At 38.2% G+C, this 19,152-nt stretch overlaps 2 protein-coding genes across 7 annotated transcripts in view; both read right to left on the bottom strand.

Moving 5' to 3' along the window:
- MYRFL (myelin regulatory factor like) overlaps nt 1–5,648 on the bottom strand; it is a 43,539-nt gene extending 37,891 nt beyond the window's left edge. Inside the window, exon 1 of one of the 3 annotated variants that reach the window (XM_085221174.1) lies at nt 5,331–5,648. In XM_085221174.1, coding sequence (XP_085077300.1) covers nt 5,331–5,376 — 46 coding nt within the window. In that variant the 5' untranslated portion in view covers nt 5,377–5,648. Of the gene's footprint in view, nt 1–4,984; nt 5,133–5,330 lie in introns of those variants that run through there. The other 2 variants (XM_010708090.4, XM_085221177.1) reach the window with 2 other exon arrangements.
- Nucleotides 5,649–8,007: 2,359 nt separating this feature from the next.
- Nucleotides 8,008–19,152, bottom strand: part of RAB3IP (RAB3A interacting protein) — a 29,108-nt gene continuing 17,963 nt past the window's right edge. For all 4 annotated transcript variants that reach the window (XM_085221198.1, XM_085221186.1, XM_085221187.1 and 1 more), the window contains 5 exons: nt 15,806–15,934; nt 13,566–13,678; nt 10,472–10,571; nt 10,309–10,378; nt 8,008–8,381 (listed from right to left, as the gene is read on the bottom strand). In XM_085221198.1, coding sequence (XP_085077324.1) covers nt 8,299–8,381; nt 10,309–10,378; nt 10,472–10,571; nt 13,566–13,678; nt 15,806–15,934 — 495 coding nt within the window. In that variant the 3' untranslated portion in view covers nt 8,008–8,298. The remainder of the gene's footprint in view (nt 8,382–10,308; nt 10,379–10,471; nt 10,572–13,565; nt 13,679–15,805; nt 15,935–19,152) is intronic.

Genomic DNA, 19,152 nt, shown 5'->3' with positions numbered 1-19,152 from the left:
AAGGCCTCACAGAATTACCACAGCAGGAGAGGCTCCTTGTTTGCAACTACAAAAATAAGGTTTTGAAGAAAACTTCAATCTCCTTTATGGTGGGATCAAAACAGGTGACCAAATTAAAGCTCTGATGTCTCACAGAGATCCACTCCCTGCATTGGTACTACCAGTGAGCTTCTGAAACAGTTTTAAAACCCACTATCCTAAGCTTTGATTAAGGAAGCATAAATAAAGCTTTAGAAACATTGAAGGAATTTGAGGCTTCTGATTATTTTCCTAGAGGGGAAAAAAAAAAAAAAAAAGTCCAATAATATGCTAGATGTATTACTGAGCAGAAAGGTTCAGTACTTTGTCCTTTGCTGCTTGGTTACTGAAGGCTATAAACAGATTTGATGATTGTAAAGTCTGTGGAATTCTCGAGTTCTTTTGTAGAAAGTCAAGCAAGTCAGCCGGAACTCTCCTTCAGAAAAAGAAACAAAAGCAAACAAAACTGTGTGGGCTCACCACCTTTCCAGCAAGCCTTCTATAAATATAGGAGTGGCCAGTCAGAAAGAAAGCAAGATAAGGAAGTTTAAGTTACTGCTCTCTACAGTCATCTACTGAAGCTGGCCAACTCTGTCCGCTGCTGCACAGGACAGAGTGGAGTAGCTTAAGAGCTGCTGGGCTCAGCCCTGAGCAGCTCACACCAGCTATTTTCCCCTCACTCTGCCACTGCCTGGGACACAACGTGCATAGCAGAAGTCGTACAATTTCTTCTGTTTTCTGCTCTTGTCTCTGTCCAGTCTTGGAATGGTGGTGAACTTCGCTGTCTGCAAAAATGTCTTGAAAATACACAAGGGGCTGGCTTTCTTCAGCTATCTCCCTCAATCTTGAACACCTGCTCAAGTCATCCAGCCCTCATGCGTAGTTAAAAAAACATTTGCTATTAATGTGTTTTTTCCTGCACCACAAAACCAAGAATTGCTTATTTTGACCAAGGTCAGAAACAAGCTTTTCTGAATTGTGGCCATAAAAATACAGGGCCTTCAATACTGGACATCCAACAGTCCAGAGAGTAGGCCTCTTGCAATGCAATAGCAACAACAGCAATACGCCTCATTCCCTCTTAACCTCTCTGCTTTGCATAGCTAAATCAGGAGGAGAAGGAAGGAAGAAAAAGGTAGATCTATGCTGGGAGAGGAAGGAAGCACACCAGCAAAAAGACAGTCTGCCACTAGTGAAAGTTTCATAGTACCAATGCACAGAATAAACAAACTACAGTTGGCTGCACTGTAGAGCCTAACTCTAATATTTTTTTCTATCTAAGTGTACTTCCTTTCCTGCGCTTGCATTGGCATCTGTTTCAGCAGAGGAGGAGCTGTTGGATCATATGCAAACTTATTTAAAACACTGGCATCCATTTCACAGACCTTGATCATAGTAAGCGCTTAAAAGTTACAGGCTTTGGGTAAAATACTCTGATATTTTGACTGAGAATTTGGTTACTGCTCTTGTTGCTCCCTAGTAGCACACAAGCCAGCTACCCAAAGTTACTACGAGGGCAGAGAACGATGTGTATGTACATGGAAAAGGGGACCCGCAGAGTCAGCAGCCTTTATCAGCCATGCTCGGGGATCTCTGCTCCCAGTCCACACTCCATTCTACAACATGCCCTGGTTGAGCGATGTCACTGCAGAGGATTAATGTCACTGCAGAGGATTGCCAGAAATAACCCAGGAAATAAACAGTTGTCATCTGCGAGGAGCAAGGGAAGATGAAGGAGCAAGGCTGTGTTGTGACATGGTTTTTATACACAGCTGCATGCAGAACAGCCTGCAGTCATAGGCAACATAGGATCGTATTTTGCCCATTTCTCCATCAAATCAATATTCTGTTGCTCTGTTCCCTTTGATCTGAAGTCCAAAGCCTCTCTTCTACATTGGCTTCTATTTCCCTGCCCATTCTCCCCTAGCCTTTCCCTGTTTCCAGACACAGGCACCACAGTATGCTGATCACTGGCCTCCTACTTTCTTTCTCTTTCTGGCAACCTCCAGCTACCAAGCTCCAGTAACCTGGCTCCTGAGCTCCACTCTACGTGCTCCTTAAGCCAGCAGCCCCAGACTCAATCCCTGAATCACCTGCCTCATTAATTCTCCCAGCACTTCGCTGTAGAAGCCTGACATACAACTGCATTGAAACCAGTTGCCTTCTTTCCAGCAACATTTAATGCAAAGTGAAGGATGAGGGGGATGGTACTTTTGATGCCTTTCTCAGAGTAGTTATTTCAGAGAAGTCAAACATACATCTGAATGTGGGTTAAACCACAGCCGCCACTTTCCAAACAACCCAGCAAATAACCAAGCTATTTATGTTATTTGTGTAAAATATGCTCTCAAACATTTAGTATTGACAAAAACTGAGTACTAAAATTGATCATTAGGTGTCATTAAAAGAGCTATGCCAGGAAGTTCCTAGCCAAGTCTAGCTATTTGTAGTAAGATTTGTGTTAAAATATCAGCTATTCTATACAGGAAACAGTTCATAAATAAAGTTGGAGATATAAAAATTACACACAAAACACATTCAATGCTAATTATTACCTGTTCCCTGGAGAACAAAATCATAAGGTTTGCTACAAACTCTTGCAAGTTGACAGAAAGGTTTTCTTGAGAATTAATAACTAATCTTCATCTGAAGATACTTTACCCCTAAAATACTTTGAGCCACTATACAAGTTCAGTGGGAAGTCCAGCAGAACTTCATCAGCTTATACTGAGTTAGTCTTACACAGAGGGCTAATTAATAATTCCTTAATTTCTTTCACATTAAAGGACTCCAGATATTGCTCACTATTTAAGTTGTGCAAGATAGTCCTGGTCATTTTGACTGAAACAGACTAGAGTAAAGAAAGATAAGGAGTAAGCTTGTGTCAAGAAAGACAGCTTTACCCCAAAATATCAGCATTTTCCATACAAACAGAAATCTCCCAGTGAATACTCAATTCCTCTTTAAATCCGATTTTTCATCTTTCATCCTTAAAATAGTAGAAGAGGCCTTTGGTCTTTTCATGTTTAAAGCCATTTTTATTCTGCAGCTTCATTCATTTGCCAAGAACACCAAAATATACTCAGTGTTATCCATGCAAGAAAAGGACTATAAAGAGAGGGAGTGATTCCACAACCAAGAAACATCTTCAGATATCAGAGGGCACTGAGGCCAAACACACGCATCTCAGACACAAAAATACCTTCCAGCAATAAAAAAAAAAAGCTAATAACAGCATAATTAGTTTGGCCTTCATTGAGTGTCTCAGCCTACTGATAATGTCAGCAGTAAGAGATTGCTCTGCTATGGAGGGGCAGGCCCTATCCTTGGCAAATAGGAAGTTACAGTCAAAAATCTAAACATTTTAATAAGTATTAGTTTTAACAGAAACAATGGAAAAGTTTTAGGTCAAAACTGAAGTATGTAGTGTGAGAGGAATGAAATGAGGCAGAAAACAACAGGCACAACAGAAGAGAAAAGCCATTTACTTCAATAAGAAAAAGCCAGAGTCAAGTCCCAGTCAGTGTTATATCTAATCTGTCTACTGAGTACTGAAAGTAGGTATTGATAGGAAAACAAATATTATGTCTTTTTTCTCGAAAACTCCAGACTGTCCTCTCTCAATAACATAAATGCAAGTTGATCATACCAATGACTGTCAAAACAAACACACAAGCCAAACCACCAGCTGTAGTGCTAAGCAGGTTCAGTGGAGCTGAGCCCTGCTTCAAAAGAATGCAAATCATGCTTCAAATTAGACCTTTCCCATATACTAGTGCTGCAGAGCAGAACTGCGTATTACTGAAGGATGTCAACCTTCCAAGATGTTTCATCTTTCCTTTCACTTGACAGAATTGACAGAGCTTCTCTTTCTCTCCCCTCCCTATACAGATGTTCTACCAAACTACCCTCTGCATTTAAATCAGTCATTCTAGAATTAAAGTTATTAATTACTGTTAAAGAGCTCATACTGATAAGACCCCTGACATACCTTCTACCGAAATGTCCCAAAAGTCAACACGACCCAGTCCACACTCCCCAGAAAACCCTGCTTCCCAAGTCAGGTTTTCAGGCATTTTAGGTAATTCATGTCCAATACTACTTACAGTATTTAACAGCTGTGCAATACAGTACTTGAACAGTAGCTTGATAAAAACAAACGCCTTGCTGAAAGCAAAGCCAGGAAAGTCTACTAACTTGTGATCTTTGTGACTTAAAGTAAATTTAGGAAACGTGAATTTTGTAGTATCTAGAAAAAGACACATTTGTCTGCTAGCAGCCAGAAGCTGTGAGTCACTGATTTCAATTTCTTGCTTTAAAAACAATTCCTTGGGGACTGCAAGCAAAATTTTAATTTCCACATCTGAAATTCAAGGTCAAAAGTTAGAGCTGCCACCACCTTTCAGTTAGACCACAAGTGCCAGCAAAAATAATAGTAGTAATAATAATAATAATTCACCTATTTAGCATAATGGAAATTAAATGCAGGTGAAGAAAAAATGACCACGTTGGCCGAGTCAGAAAAGTAGCCTTTCTAGATAAGACCAGTATCACATGAAGAATGCCTGGACACTGAATGAAAAATAGAATACATAGAATGAAAAAGAATACAGTAAGAGAAACTTGGAATTGCAAGGTTATCATGGAACAAAATTGCAAGGAGAACACTACAGTGAGGAAAGAAAGATTTAGAAAGTAAAAAAAATACATAACCTTTTAACAGTCATTTTTAATTACATTATGGCAGGGTCTCAGCAATGCAGCTTGATCAAGGAGTCTAGTAGAAATTATTTGTGGTAAGAGGAAGACAAGAGACTTGCCTGAGTAGGAAATGTCTTGGGGAAAAAGGCAGGACAGACCTCAGAGAAAGACAAAAAATGGCAATTATAATCAGATACAGGAGTGGAAAAGAACAGCCATTTTTAACCCGAGTGGATGAGCTGGAATAAGGAGGGAGCTCCCCGACCTCATGAAGATCACTGGGACTTCAGAAGCAAGAAATTGCCAGGAGCCCTCAGCCCCTTCCCCATTTTCCTCCCAGCAGTCACCAGCGCTGTCCCTCCCACGGCCTCAGCCACAGCCACCTTCCTTTTGCTGCTCTACCTGAAGGAAAAAATGCACAGCAGCACATCTATACTGCCGGTGCTGTTTTCATTCCAGGATCACATTACATGACTGCTTTGTGTAAATAGAGCTTTTGTTTGGGGGCTTTCCATCTTCCTCCTTTCTTCTTCAATTCATCTCAAACGGTTAATGTACTTTCGCTGCCACAACAGATTGTTGAGACACTTAAAACTAAACTAAGCCCTTACCTTCGAAGAACTGCTGCAAGGCCTCATTTTCTCCCACCACATCCATGATGAGCCACTGGAGGCCCTTTACTTCCCTGCAGAGCAAACACGCCGTCCCCTCCCAGGTGATCAGGAATATATGAAGGAGCAAAGCATGCTTCCAGCAGAGCTTTTGGCTGACTTCATCCCAGCTGTTCCAGTTCCTTCATACTAGTGTCAGGGATATACTTCAGCTCTGCTACACGTAAAGAATTTGGAACGACGTCTGAGGCAAGATGAAGGCGATGTGCTTTCTTCAGTTCAGTGAGCTTAATGTTCTTGTCTGAGGGACCTTTGGTCCCAATACTGATCACAATTACACATGCGCAAAAAATGCGGCAATAAAAATTACCTGTCACTGTACTTTCACACGGGTGATGCAATTACAACTCCCGGTGAAAGACCAGCAGTTCCACCAGCTGCAGCAGCTTTGCCATATGCACTATCCCACCAGAGCAGCTGAGCACCAGGCTACCCAATGGCTCTAAGAACAGTTTCATCTTGCAGCGCAGATTACGGAGAAGAATTACGTTATCGTAATGACTTTAAACTACAGACTGGTCTGTCTGTCCCAGGTAAGCCTATGAGAAAGCTGAAAATTCAACTAGGCTGCTCAGGGCTAATAGCAAAACTCATTTCATTCCATCCCAGTTGGTCTTTGCACACTCAAGTTTGGCCCTGTTCCGTCATCCACGACAAACAGGAGAAAAATACTCAGACATTTTGAGTGGAGATCTGTAAGAGTCCCTTGATTAAGAACAAAAGCTCCCATGGAGTCAAGAAATGTGGGAGGCAGCCATTCTCTAAAGCAGCTGAATTCACCACACATGTAATCGCTGTGCAGTTGTTATCAGTCACAGGTTTCTCATGATAGTCAGTACATACTAAAAAAAAAAAAAAAAAAACAAACCAGACAATAATTTTGGGAAAGGGACTTAAAGACAGAAGCAAGTCCAGCATTTACAAGACATCATTGTAATTAAGCCAAACAGCCATTATCACTTGTGGTACGTCTTTGTAGTTCTTCTACATGAAGACAGTCCCTTCATAATAAACTTCAGGTACCTTTTGTCTTGGCACTATTATGTAGAAAAAAAAAAATCTCTTTGCTTTAATGGACAACACTTGTAAAGGATTACTAAGTCAGAATAGCAGCAGCTACGGGCTGTAATTTAACTACTGTTAGCTAATCCCGGAAACAGTTTGACTTCATTATGTAAACCAAGGATTAATAATGCTTTAGGAAGCATTTATGAGCCTAACATAACAGCTACAAATAGAATTTGTTTTCTTAAAAAAAAGTAGGCTTCCTTAGCTCAATTGAAATAAGAAAAAACCTTCCTTTAGCAGCTGCAGTGAGAACTCTTCCAGGCTTCCGCAGCAGAAACTTTATCTGCCACTGCTTTATCAGTACCTGTGATTGACAAATGGCTATCACGATCAAGACTGCGGTGTTTTTCCAGGTCTCTTACATAGCAAATCTCCTTGTATAGGGTTCATGTGGGAAGGTTTTGGTAGCTGGGGCCTGCATGGGTGCACACTGTGAGCAGAGCTCTGGCCGCAGCAAGGCCGTGTTGGAGCAGCCAGACCTGCTCTGATCAGATCACAGCCCCCATTCTCTTGCTCTGCTCAGGGAGAGGGAGAAGGCAGAAGATGTGGATGGGAGGAAGGTGGTTTTGGTTTGCTTTTAGTTCTCATTGCTCTCCTCTATTTCAGCATGCAAAAAATCACATTAAACTTCCTTATGTCAAATCTGTTTTGCCCACTAGGGTAACTGGTGAGCTATGTCCCTGCCCACATCTCAACTCACAAGTTTTTCTCCATCCCATTTTCTCCCCCCACCCTTCTGAGAAGGGGGAACAAGAGCAACACAGTGCTGCTGAGCCAGTGTGAAATCACCACAATACCAAACCTGCACAACTGTGTTCCACATATCCTAACGAATTTTCTGCCTTCAGCTCACACTACACCTGGGGAAAAAGGACTAGCAAAAGTAGCAGCTGAACAAAGAACGGATCTTCCTTAAAAAGCCATGATCCTTTTTCAGGTTGTCTTCAGAGCAAGCTGTATGTGTGAAATAGCCACTAATATTACATGCAAACTACAATCAACATGTTAAAAAAAAAAATCATTTAATGGATATTTTGCAGATGTAAGAACAGCTGTGGGAAATGGATGTCTAAAACAATGGAAACAAAATTGAGAAGAAAAAAAAAAAAGTAGAAAGGTTCATTTAAAGGCATTAAGGCCAAAAAGAAAAAAGCAAAAGAATAAAGTTTTTAGTAGTCACACAGATAGATTTCTAACCAAAAACAGACCCAAAGAGTGTTCAAGGTTATTTTATGATGTCTGAAAAGCACTCCTCTTTAAAGAGAAAGCCAGATTTATTATACTTTTGACAGCATGAATGTTTGCAGTATACAGTTCTCTTGGAAATGAACAATACAGGAAGGTAGCATTTAAAAGAATATCAAGATCTAACTGTTAACTGGATTGGCATACACACACAGAAGGGATGCATACATACATCTTCACACTGCACCATGTCAGGCATTCATTCCCTCAAAACCATCACAAAACCATCTTGGTTTCAGTTTGAAACTGCTTACCTTCTCAGGCAGGTTCACATCACTCTGCTTCACAAAGAACACACAACAGATGCTGCTTCAGACCAACGTTTATTTAATCAGAAGTCTTGTTTTTAAATGTAAATTACAATCACTAATACACCTGCAAGTGCTTACCACATTTGTTCAACTAGGTATTATATGGACACATATACAGCATAGGTCAGTTTAAAACAATCACAGTACTTCTTAGTGCAATCTGCCAAAGGAGAAAGATCTTGGACCCACTTTGTGGAAATAAATATCAAGTGACAAAAAAGATTCATCGATTTTAGAGTTATGTATCTTACATGAAGTTCATGCATGCTCAAGAGTAAAAAGATTTAGAGTTCTTCCTTGTAATAGCCAAGTTTCGCTAGTGACATCTCTCTTCTCAGCTGCATAACTTCCCAGAACATCTGATCCACTGGAAAAGACAGAAATATCACTAGATGCAATGAATTAGGTTTTTATTTTAACTGAAATAGGCACTCTGCCTCCCTGTACATCAGTTTCAGGAAACTTCAGAAGCAACAAACTCCCTAGTTTGTTACTTCCTAGTGAAATCAGAATTAAGCTGTGCGAGCAATTTGTGCTTAGTTTTTAAAAAAAAATAAAAGTTTGAACATTCTAGGTGATAGTCATAGTAAAAGACACTAAATTTTAATTTATTTTTTAAAAAGGGAAAAGAAATGCATCAGTGCTCTTCAGCTTCAATTAATTACAGTTCCTTAATTTAATTGTTCTGCTCATTGACTCATTTTCTGTATAAAAGACCGCAAAGAGAAAGTAGAATTTGTTGGGTAAGTAAAAATTGAAGGCCACTTAGTTTTATTATTTTACCTAGACAGGAAATTTTAGCTAAATTAATTGTTTAAATACAATCAAATCATCATGATTTTTTCTTTTAGAGTGATAATAGTAAATGAAGAACAACCACAACTCTTACATGCAGTCTACTTTTCAAATTCAGAATTAAATAACATAGATGTGCAGTGTTTACACAGCCATCTTTTATATAGACTTACTGAAACCAAACAGCACACTCACTTAAGCAAATTTCTGACTTGCTGCAGAGATAAGAGCTTAAATAGGCAGCTGTTGGATATGCTATTCTGACAGGAAAAAAGCAACCAGGTAACTCCAGGGAGGAAAAATAGCAACAGAAGTAAAATTACCTTTCCCTTTCACTGAGTGGGGATGGGGAACACAATGAAAAAAAAATCATGCCTTGCACTAGCTACTACATTTATACATGGAGCCCTCATCCAGAAATCTTGCAATGTCACATTTGAAGATTAAATGCTTGTTTTTCAGCTGCATTCAAATAAAATTACAGTCTGGTTTAATGTTTGGGGTTTTTGTTTGTTTGTTTTCATCAGTCAGTTCTCCCTGCACAACAATCTGACAAAGAAGAGTTGGCTGAATTTTCAGTTCATGAAGTGAGAAAAGAGAAAAGATGTGTTTGTGTATTAAGGGAGAGAAGAATGTCCCAGGTCAAACCAACTTAAGATTTTTTTGGGGTCTCTACCCAATGCAGAATTTTTGTTTTTTTAAAATGACATTGTTGGTTATTCCATGCATTAGAATAAAAAAAAAAATAAAATAGAATTTGTTTTCAGGCTTTAATGACAAAACAATGGAACTGGAAGGCTAAAATGATGTGGAAAGATCATAAATATTTCCATACTTTGCCAGTCTTTTTTTAAATACTATGTAGAAAATCATCATAGCTCCACTCATCGTGGAATTTGTCTTGAATTTTCATATGAAGGTTTTTTTTAAGATGGACTGAAAAGCACCATTTCTTTCTCTGTTATTTTACTGAAAATTCACCAAAGTCTCACAATCACAATGACTATCATCTGCAAGTTTTAGGCACGTTCACCGTACACATTTTTTCTTCACCTTCCCCACAAAGACAGTCTGAGGGAGCTGGCCTGGAGAAGAAAAGGCTGTGGGGGTGACCTCATTACAGCCTTCCAGTACCTAAGGGGGCCTACAAACAGGAGGGGAGTCAACTCTTTACAAGGGTAAATATTGGCAGGACAAGGGGAAACGGTTTTGAGTGGAGGAAGGGAAGATTTAGGTTGGATGTCAAGGAGAAATTCTTTACAGAGAGAGTGGTGAGGTGCTGACACAGGCTGCCCAGAGAGGTCGTGGATGCCCCGTCCCTGGAGGTGTTAAAGGCCAGGTTAGATGGGGCCCTGGGCAGCCTGGTCTAGTAGCAGATCTGGAGGTTGGTGGCCGTGCATGCAGCAGAGGGGTTGAAGCTTGATGATCTTGAGGTCCCCTCAACCCAAGCATTCTATGATTCTATGATTCAGATACCCAAAATGCAATTTGTTACTCACCATCTTGCTGCTTCAGCAGGCCTTGCTGGATATATCGAATATACGTAAAGAAGTTGCACACAGAAGTTATCTAAACCCATATAAAATAATGGTGGTTAATATCATTTTGTATGATGGTAGAAAAAAATACTACTTAAAATGAAAGTGTGGTAAATCTGCTTACCCTGTAACGACAAAAAGGAGAAATATAGTAGTAACTGCTTGAATCTCCTAATTTGATTCTATGCTTGCACGACTTGCTTTGTCCACTTAGAGCACATTTCCTACAAAACATGAAGTTTACATAAGTTAATAAACAAATCTGACATTAATGTCTAACACCTGCGTGTGTTTAGAGTGTTAATGTAATTACTTTCTATTTGCATAGGTACTCAAATCTCTGCCTTAATGTACTAATTGCAGCTTACAAAATGGCGTCATCAACTACTCTAGCTTGACAAGGACAAATTTTGTTGCAACACCAGCACATCATCATATATTCCTAGTTTTATATCTTTTATCAGTATTGGTCAGGTACTTTCATATTCACAGCTTCAAGTCTGACTGTCTGGAACAGCAGGAATTCTTTAACTCTTTATAATATGGAATAAGTTGTTTAAATAATCAGCTGACCCCAACATTTAAAATGTTTGTTTGTTTGTTTTTAATTTCCTCTTGACATTGCATATGCCCCATAGAATAACAGTCAGTTCACATAGTCTCTGTCAGACACATCCTAAGATCAGCTTTGTATTTATGCCCAAACCGAAATCACATTTTCACAGAGTATAAAAGAACTTGAGGTGAAGGAAAACAGGTTGCCTGTAATAATTCCTTCCATTATCATTATAGAAAGTCATGGCAAAATAATTACATTTACTTTTTCTAGTGTATTGCAAATATATCATACACGAACAAAGAAAGGTCAGTAGTCAGAAATTCTTCAATTCCAAATAACTCTTCCAGAATTCTTCAGAAAAAAAAAAAGTTTTACATCTCTACTGAAGCTGCTATTTATAATATAATATAATAATATTATTATCTTAATAAATGTAAACATAGCAGGGACTTGATTTGGAATTTTTATATTGCAGCATCCCAGATGAACTGGCTTGTCAGGTATCCACTGTTCCACTGACTTAAAAAGCTTCTGGATCTCCTCCCTATCATCTCTATCTCAGAAAATTAGGGAGTCTTAAGAAGCAGCCACCTTTCAAAAGTGAAAGAAAAATTACTATGCTCACACAGTCTCAATAGCAGCCTACAAGCCCCTTTAATAGTCTGCAGCTGGTCCACAGAACCATGCAAGACAGGAGAAAACTGGAGTGTATATGATTTTCCACAATAATTTATGAGGACTGATATTGATCCAGGAAATTGGATAGTAGCTGAAGCAAGCTGATCACAAATGCAGTCAAGCCTTTGTGAGAAGACAGATTTTTAATACTAAGAAGAAAAAAAAAAAAAAGCCTTTTCTCCTTCCAGCAGTATATTTACCTTCTATACAGTGTGTTGCATCACACCAGGATAAATGCTGAAATGACAGCTATTACTAATGACTCAGTTCTGCACTGTAAAGCACACATGCAGCTTAGTGCTTTGTTCCCCATGGGGACAATTACTTGAATCCTGTGGGGAAACCCAGCTGTATTTCATTACTACACACCATCTCTGGCACCATTCAGTAACTTCTGTATGCCAAGAACCTTTCTTTACTACATCACAGATCCCTGACCTCCACTCAATGTTTTGTTGTTGGTTTATTACCCACCCCACTAGTTTATGCATCTGTTCTTTCTGTCCCCCAGGCAATTGGACAATAAAATAATTCCTTAAGGAGCATTATTCCAGTTACTGTTATTATTTATTTATGTTGTTTGTATGTATTACGTTACCTATGAAACCATGCCCTTTAAATAAAAAGTGATTTTCACCACATAAAACAGAAAATGCAAAGCTGCTACTCTGATTAAGTGAAACAGCTGTTTCCCATCCAGTGCCAGTAATATTTAAGGCAAAGCACATTTGCTGTCAAATTAAGCTTACATACTGCCTATCCCTTACCTATTACTTAACCATAAGCAATCATACAGAAGTTTTTGTCACCTCATGACAATTGTAAAAGAGAGGAAAGAGTAAATCCTAACTTTCAATATGACTAATGTAACTATAGTACAATTTCTGCAGAGGCATCTCAAAACATTAATTTTTACCCAGCCAACTACTTAAGGATTACATTGGAGAATACAATACAGCTTCTTTAGAGAGAAAGCAAAAATTTCCTTTGACATGTTAAATGTATGTTCTCTGCCACTCAAAACCCATGAAGAAAAATGAGAATTGAAAAACAGCAGCAATGAGAAAAAAAATCTTCAGTTGATCCTGACATACACATTCTGATTCAAGTTTTCTAAGAGAAAACTGAGCTCTAACAAAAAAAATATTACAGAGAAATATTAATTCTGCTGGACATCTTTTAGACAAGAAGACTTCCTATGCGTTTGGAGGGCTCAGGATTGTGATACTGGCCTTACTTGCTTAGCCATGGCATACACTAAAGCTAAAGCACTAAAATCCCTTTACATTCAGAGCCCCAGTGCCTCAGGCAAGTCCCTCTCACTTATTTTAACATCTACATCAGCACCTGACATATAAACCTTGTCCTAGAGGAATCTGAAGCCATTCCAAACTTCTAAAGCAATCATTCTGCCATTCAATCACAATTCCTTCTTTACATTCAAACTCACCCTCACCTTTACTCCCTCTTCATTACATTCCTTCTCTCACATTCAGAGGGTTTACTTTACATATCTCCTCTCAAATACTTCAGCTGCCTTTGTCAGTATGCTCTGTACGTCTTAGGTTTCTCATGCCACAAATAAATCTAGTTGTCTGACATTAATCCCCCACTACTTCTATACCTTTTTCCCGATGCTTTCCAACTGACAGCCCCTAGTTCTGCTTTAAGAATCAGATTGATCTTCTCCAAGGAAGAGAACGCTACTTTTACAGTCAATGCATCATAACCAGCTGTCCCAAAAAGGCAATCATCTTAAAAAAGGTTCAAATAAAACAAACCTTTAACATTTGCATAATAACATTTGTTAGTTGCTTACTTCCCCCATAAAATTTTGCAAAACAATTCTGAAGTCTGATATTTTAATAAATATTTACAAGTTTAACAATTCAATGAAGTGATCAGTTGATAACTCTTGGATTGAGAATACAGTTATCTCAAATGAGTCCAGATTTCCCCTCTGTCAGTTAGCTTAACATACTTTGGTCCTCCACATTCAACTGCAGAAGCTTTCACAAATCGAACAGGTTGCAAGCCAACAGGTTCAATGCTCAGAGTGTTGTTTTCAACAGCTTCCAGAACAGCTGAGGCCAACTGCAAGAGAAATGTAGAAAGCAGTTAAATACAGTTCCATGTGATCCACTGCCTCAAAGCAGTGACACATTTCTGTCTCTGTTAACTTAGGAACACTGAAAAAGCCAACAAACCAAACAAATTCAATTACAAATAAGATTTTCCTTGCTTCATACACAGGAGGCCCAATTCCTAGGCTTCAGTTGAAATTCTGTCCTCCAAATAACCCTACCCTCCCTCAGGCAAGACAACTGCCTTTACAGCAAGGAATGTATGGTTAGCATGCTAACCATATATTCAGTTATTCCTCATACACCCAAGCAACACATACATTTGCACAGTGTTTTTGCCAGATACTGGACACGGCACAAACCTTGTGTATTTAAAAAAATGTTTTAATTTTACTGTGTTTCTGCAGGAAAAAAAAAAAACAGCACACAACCTCTCTAACTTGTAAAACAAAGTGAATATTACCCCATTTTTCAGCCAAAGATTACTTCAGAAATATATTCAAAGATCTAAGAATGAACAATATATAAAAGAGACAACAGGTTACTGTGACTTCAAAACCCTGGTATTGTTAAAATATCACTTTCATAAAGGAAGTGCAACTTCCCTCAGGCTTTTTTATGTTAATGTTAATTCTTTATAAACACACTAGAAATATGCTCATTTTGCTTGACTGAACTCAACAGTTGCCCAAGATTAGTGTTTAAGTATTGACAAGTAATAGTTATTACTTGATTTAAAATAAGGTGCAATTTATTTTATTTAATAATTCTTTGTCCACATTCCTTTGCTGCTGAGTAATATAAATATTTTTCTATTATACTTTGAGCATTTCAAAATTAGAATGTTACTACAAAAGCACTTCATACAAAATATTCTTTCCCAATACTATTTGCTAAAAGCAAAACAGAAGACTACACACATACACAACAGGCTCCAAAGAGCTGAAGTATTACTTCAACCATTTAGATAACTGCATTTTCAATTATTCAAAAACATAATATGTGTCACTTATTAACTATACAGCAGTCTACTGATATTCAAAGGAAAGCATGTTACTGTGCACAGCATTTGCAAGCATTAACTACACAGCTGACCTGTGCTAGAAGCCTTATTCTCTCCTTAAAGAGGAAATACAAATACTGTAACCATATTGCCACTGAAGTGGAAGAAAACAAAACGAAGTTGCTGGGAAAGACAACAGGATGGCCTACTTGCACACAGTGCAGAAGTAATTTAAATTCCCATAGTAAGTGAGCAAACACTTAGTGGGAGAGTTTCATACAAGTGAAGAATATGGGAAGAGTGCACACACCATAATAGACAAATTTGAGGAAAATATACCACCTTTTATATGTGATTTACTTAATTTCATTGAAAAAAAAATTTCAAGTCTGAGAGCTTTAAAATTTGTTACTCTTAATAAAGATATGCAATACTGCCTCTCCTTCCCCTGAGGATAGATACTGCAACTATAGCCTACAAATGCAGCTTAAAAACAAAGACTAGGTACTGAAGCTGCAGCTGGAACCAGTTCCATCATATTCCCAGCATGAGTAAAACACCATTACCTCCTCTGTACTAGGAAAGGAAGAGGAAATGGAAAAATCACACAAAGAAAAAAGCTACATCGTTTGTTTCATCTGAAACTGTATTTCTGAACTGTCCACGATAAATCACTTCAAATCCCAAAGTCTGATTCTTGCAACACAATCCTCTCCTCAAGAAGACACCCAGATTGTGTCTTCTTTCTGCTTAATGAGAGAAAAATAGATCCACAGAATCAACTATGTTGGTCTGTACTGCTCTCTGTATAAACAACGGACACTGTTTCTACTAAATGGGGCCTCTGACTTAGGGGAAAACCCATCACTCCTACCTACAAACTTATTCTGATAGGTAGTATTAACACAGAAAGGGTAGACAGCCTCCACCTAAGAGAGCCACATCTAGAATACCAAATGGAGAAGAACAACTGATCACTTCAATACTCCACACTAAACTTGGGTATTTCACTGTAAACTCTCATACTCGAGTCAAACAAAATGGTAGAACTTCATACATCAATTAAGATAGTCTACTTGTTCTGTGTAACATATTTAAATAAAAAGCATCAGTGACAACACTTAGAGTACATACCTCACTTTTTGAGAAGGTTAAACACGGAAAAATATCTTCCCGATAGATTTTGTCCAAGAATGGGCATGTTCTGTCCATAGTAGGCTCATCTTTCCATGATCTGAATTCATTGTACAAAGATAGGTCAGCCTAAAACACACAAACATTCACAAATTTTAAATACTGTAATTATCACACTAGTGTTGATCACCTACAGGTACCCACAGGTAAACAGTGATCATTAAAAACTGTTTTTTTTCCACACTGTGACAGAATACAATTATATCCCACCTACAAACACCTTCTTCAGTTCACTTTCCCAAGACTGTGGTACCATCTTGATTTACCCACACTGGCTTTGAGACTGCTGACACAGACTTCAGCACCTTCTCCTTCCAATTGGCTGTTAAATCCCATTCCTGTATTATAACAGGCTTGTACTCCCAAAATCAAAACCTAAAAGCTATATGAAGGGAAAGTTGCTGCAGGCCAAACACAGGCCGGGAAGGTCAGGGGCACCAAAAATACCATGCAACAAAAAAAAGAAAATGTCATGTAGAAAAAGTGGCTCTAGAAATGGCAGGCAGTCGTGGAGAACAAAGAAAAAAAAACACTAAATGTGAAGTCAAAGCACAGAACACAAACAAAAAGGTTTAGGAGCTCTGTGGGCTTCTTAGGTTACTGCTCCACTCCAGAGTACAAAGAGAATGCAAAAAGAGAGAACAAGAACGAAAAGCCGTATTTTGGAAGAAAACATTTTCAGGAAGACACTAGACACCATCAACAAATGGTAATACTGCTTTCATAATATGCATCTCTATAAAGCAAATGTGACTTGAAAGTCTTGAAATATCAAAAGTAAATAATATAGATGACAGTGTGAAAAAGTGAAAATTGTTTTTTAAACCATTTTAAAAGAGCAATACACTGCTTTGAACCAGCCTCTTTCAGTCTTTTATTCCTTACCACAGCTCCCAGAACCTAACCATTCTTTCACATGTTTCAAGGAGGTTTTTTGTATTTTCCCCTTCCCCCTCCCTCCATGAAAAAGAACCTACAAAAATTAGACAGGCAAATTTGTTTTCCATTAGAAATGCTTGTCTTGCACTCAGGTACAATCAGGAAGAACCATCTTAATTAAGTTAGTCCATAACTGTTCTGGTTGCTAAGCCACCAACCTCACTGCACAAATGAAATTCAATAGGTGTAACTTGCTCCCTGAATGAGCAAGGTATTTCTCATACCTTAAAACCCACATCAGGTTTGGCTTTAAAATAAATACAACCACGAGACATCAACAGAAAAAAAAAAAAAATGCTATTTTAGAACCGTACAGCACAAATCAAGAAATTCTCATGCATTTCTTAGGATCTACTGATTATTTTCCACATCTAACAAAACTTTACGCAAAGCTACAATTCATAAAGAAGCTGCCTCAAAAAAATTACTCAGTGAATATAGCTTGATGCTCCTTTCCAGCCTACAGTTTGCTATGCATATAGCTGCTCTCTGTCTTTACTTGCACTTTCACTAGATCAAAGTTTTGTTTATCTGCAACAGAGAAACACTTCAGCTCTTGGGAAAATAAAATAAAATCCACTGATGCATTTAGCATTTATACTGGGTATAGATGTTCAGCTTATCTAAATCCTGTTCATAAATTCTAAATTAGTTAGATACATCCATTTATCCTTGAGCTTACCCACACATACTAGGAAGTAGCTGTCTGAGATGTTGGTACTGCTGGGATGGATTTTCTGCAGTACATCCATTACACTGACCACTTTCTCTCCATAGGAAATTGAAACAAAATCAGTTTTTCCCCTGTTCGTGCTCTTGCCCAATATTTAACAACTTTATTTAGTCAAAACGTCAGTGTGATGCTTACAAAGTAGTTAGGCTCCATACCAGTTGTCCCCCTTTTGTTTGTATCTTTCTGAAGAGCAACAAAATCGATTTTAATAAGAAAAACATCCTGAGTACCACTGAGAGTAAATAAACAGGACATTTGGCTTTTTTGGAAACATAACTATACCTTCTCTAAATCTTTAATGAAAAGACATAGTATAAATGCATTTAATGATGACTGGCAAAACAAAGTATAAAAATGACTACTGTGAATCATATTACAGATCCAGTTAGCTCATCACTCTCTCTGCTAATGACCTGCAGTGACAGGGCTGCCTGCAGAACAGCATGAGAAGAAATGCAGCAATATGCTTTCATTATATACCCCCCTACTTCCTGCAATTTGTAATTAAAGAAGCTTCCTGATACAGAAATCATATATACTTGTATGTACCTCAATGGGCTTTTCCACTGCAACTTTGCATCATTTTGAAGACAGTTTTTTGTCCTGTTGTCACTTTGTGACAATTAGTTATTAAATTTAGTTATATATTGACCAAAATGATTTTCCTTCTAGTGTCCAGAGCCTTCTCATTACAGGAAATAATTACTACTTGTTCATCATTCATCTTCCCCATGTCACTTGTGATTGTATGCACTTCTGTACCTTTCAGAAAGTCTCAACATAAAGAGCCCTGGTCTCCCTACACAGAAACACTCGTATAGCTTTGATCATCCATCACATTTTCACTACTTCATTTCAGACATGGAGGTATCATAGCTGTGTGCAGAACAGGATGCATACATTTACTCCATGTTTATAATACAGTAACAGGCTTCTTGTTTTCCATTTACTCCCCTCCTAACAACACCTAACATTCTGTGGGTCTTTTACTACCACTGAACACTGACACAGTACCTGAAGACAATTATCCACAAGCACACTACATTTTTTTCTTCATCACATATCCTATTCTCAGTCCAAAACCTGTATCTGCCTGCTAAAGCTGCATTTTATTCTCCAGATACATCATTTCTCATTTATTTATTTTGAAGTTCACCCTCAGTTCCACTACTCATTCACCATCAGCAGATCCAACCTTCTCACAACTCTCAGATTACTTTCACCGAGCTGTTGCCTCAGTATTTCCCCATTCTCAATGGCATGAGGAGATAAACTCAAAGCCCTCTAAGGACTCCAGTGGTAACTCTCTCCTATTCTCTAATAATTTATGATTGATGTAGTTTTCCTCCACTCTTTCATCCACTATGGGTTTATAAAATGACTCTTCCTCTTTTCCTGGCGGCAGATGGTGATGGATTTGGTTTAAAAAAAAAAAAAAAAAAAAAGCCACTAGGACTTGCCATTCAGTTATACTGCTGAATTTTGTTATTACTTTTCCCACCTTTGTTTTTAATTCCTACCTTTACATTAGTAATTTCAATATTTCAATTTTTATCTCATCCTGCTTTAAAGATTCAATGGTAAATACAACTGAAAAATCATCACCTATTGGTAC

This window comes from Meleagris gallopavo, chromosome 1 (genome assembly GCF_905368555.1).
Source record: "Meleagris gallopavo chromosome 1, MGAL_WU_HG_1.1, whole genome shotgun sequence".
NCBI classification, from domain to species: Eukaryota; Metazoa; Chordata; class Aves; order Galliformes; family Phasianidae; genus Meleagris; species Meleagris gallopavo.
Note: the sequence above shows the minus strand (reverse complement) of the source record. Positions and strands in the feature narration are given on the sequence as shown.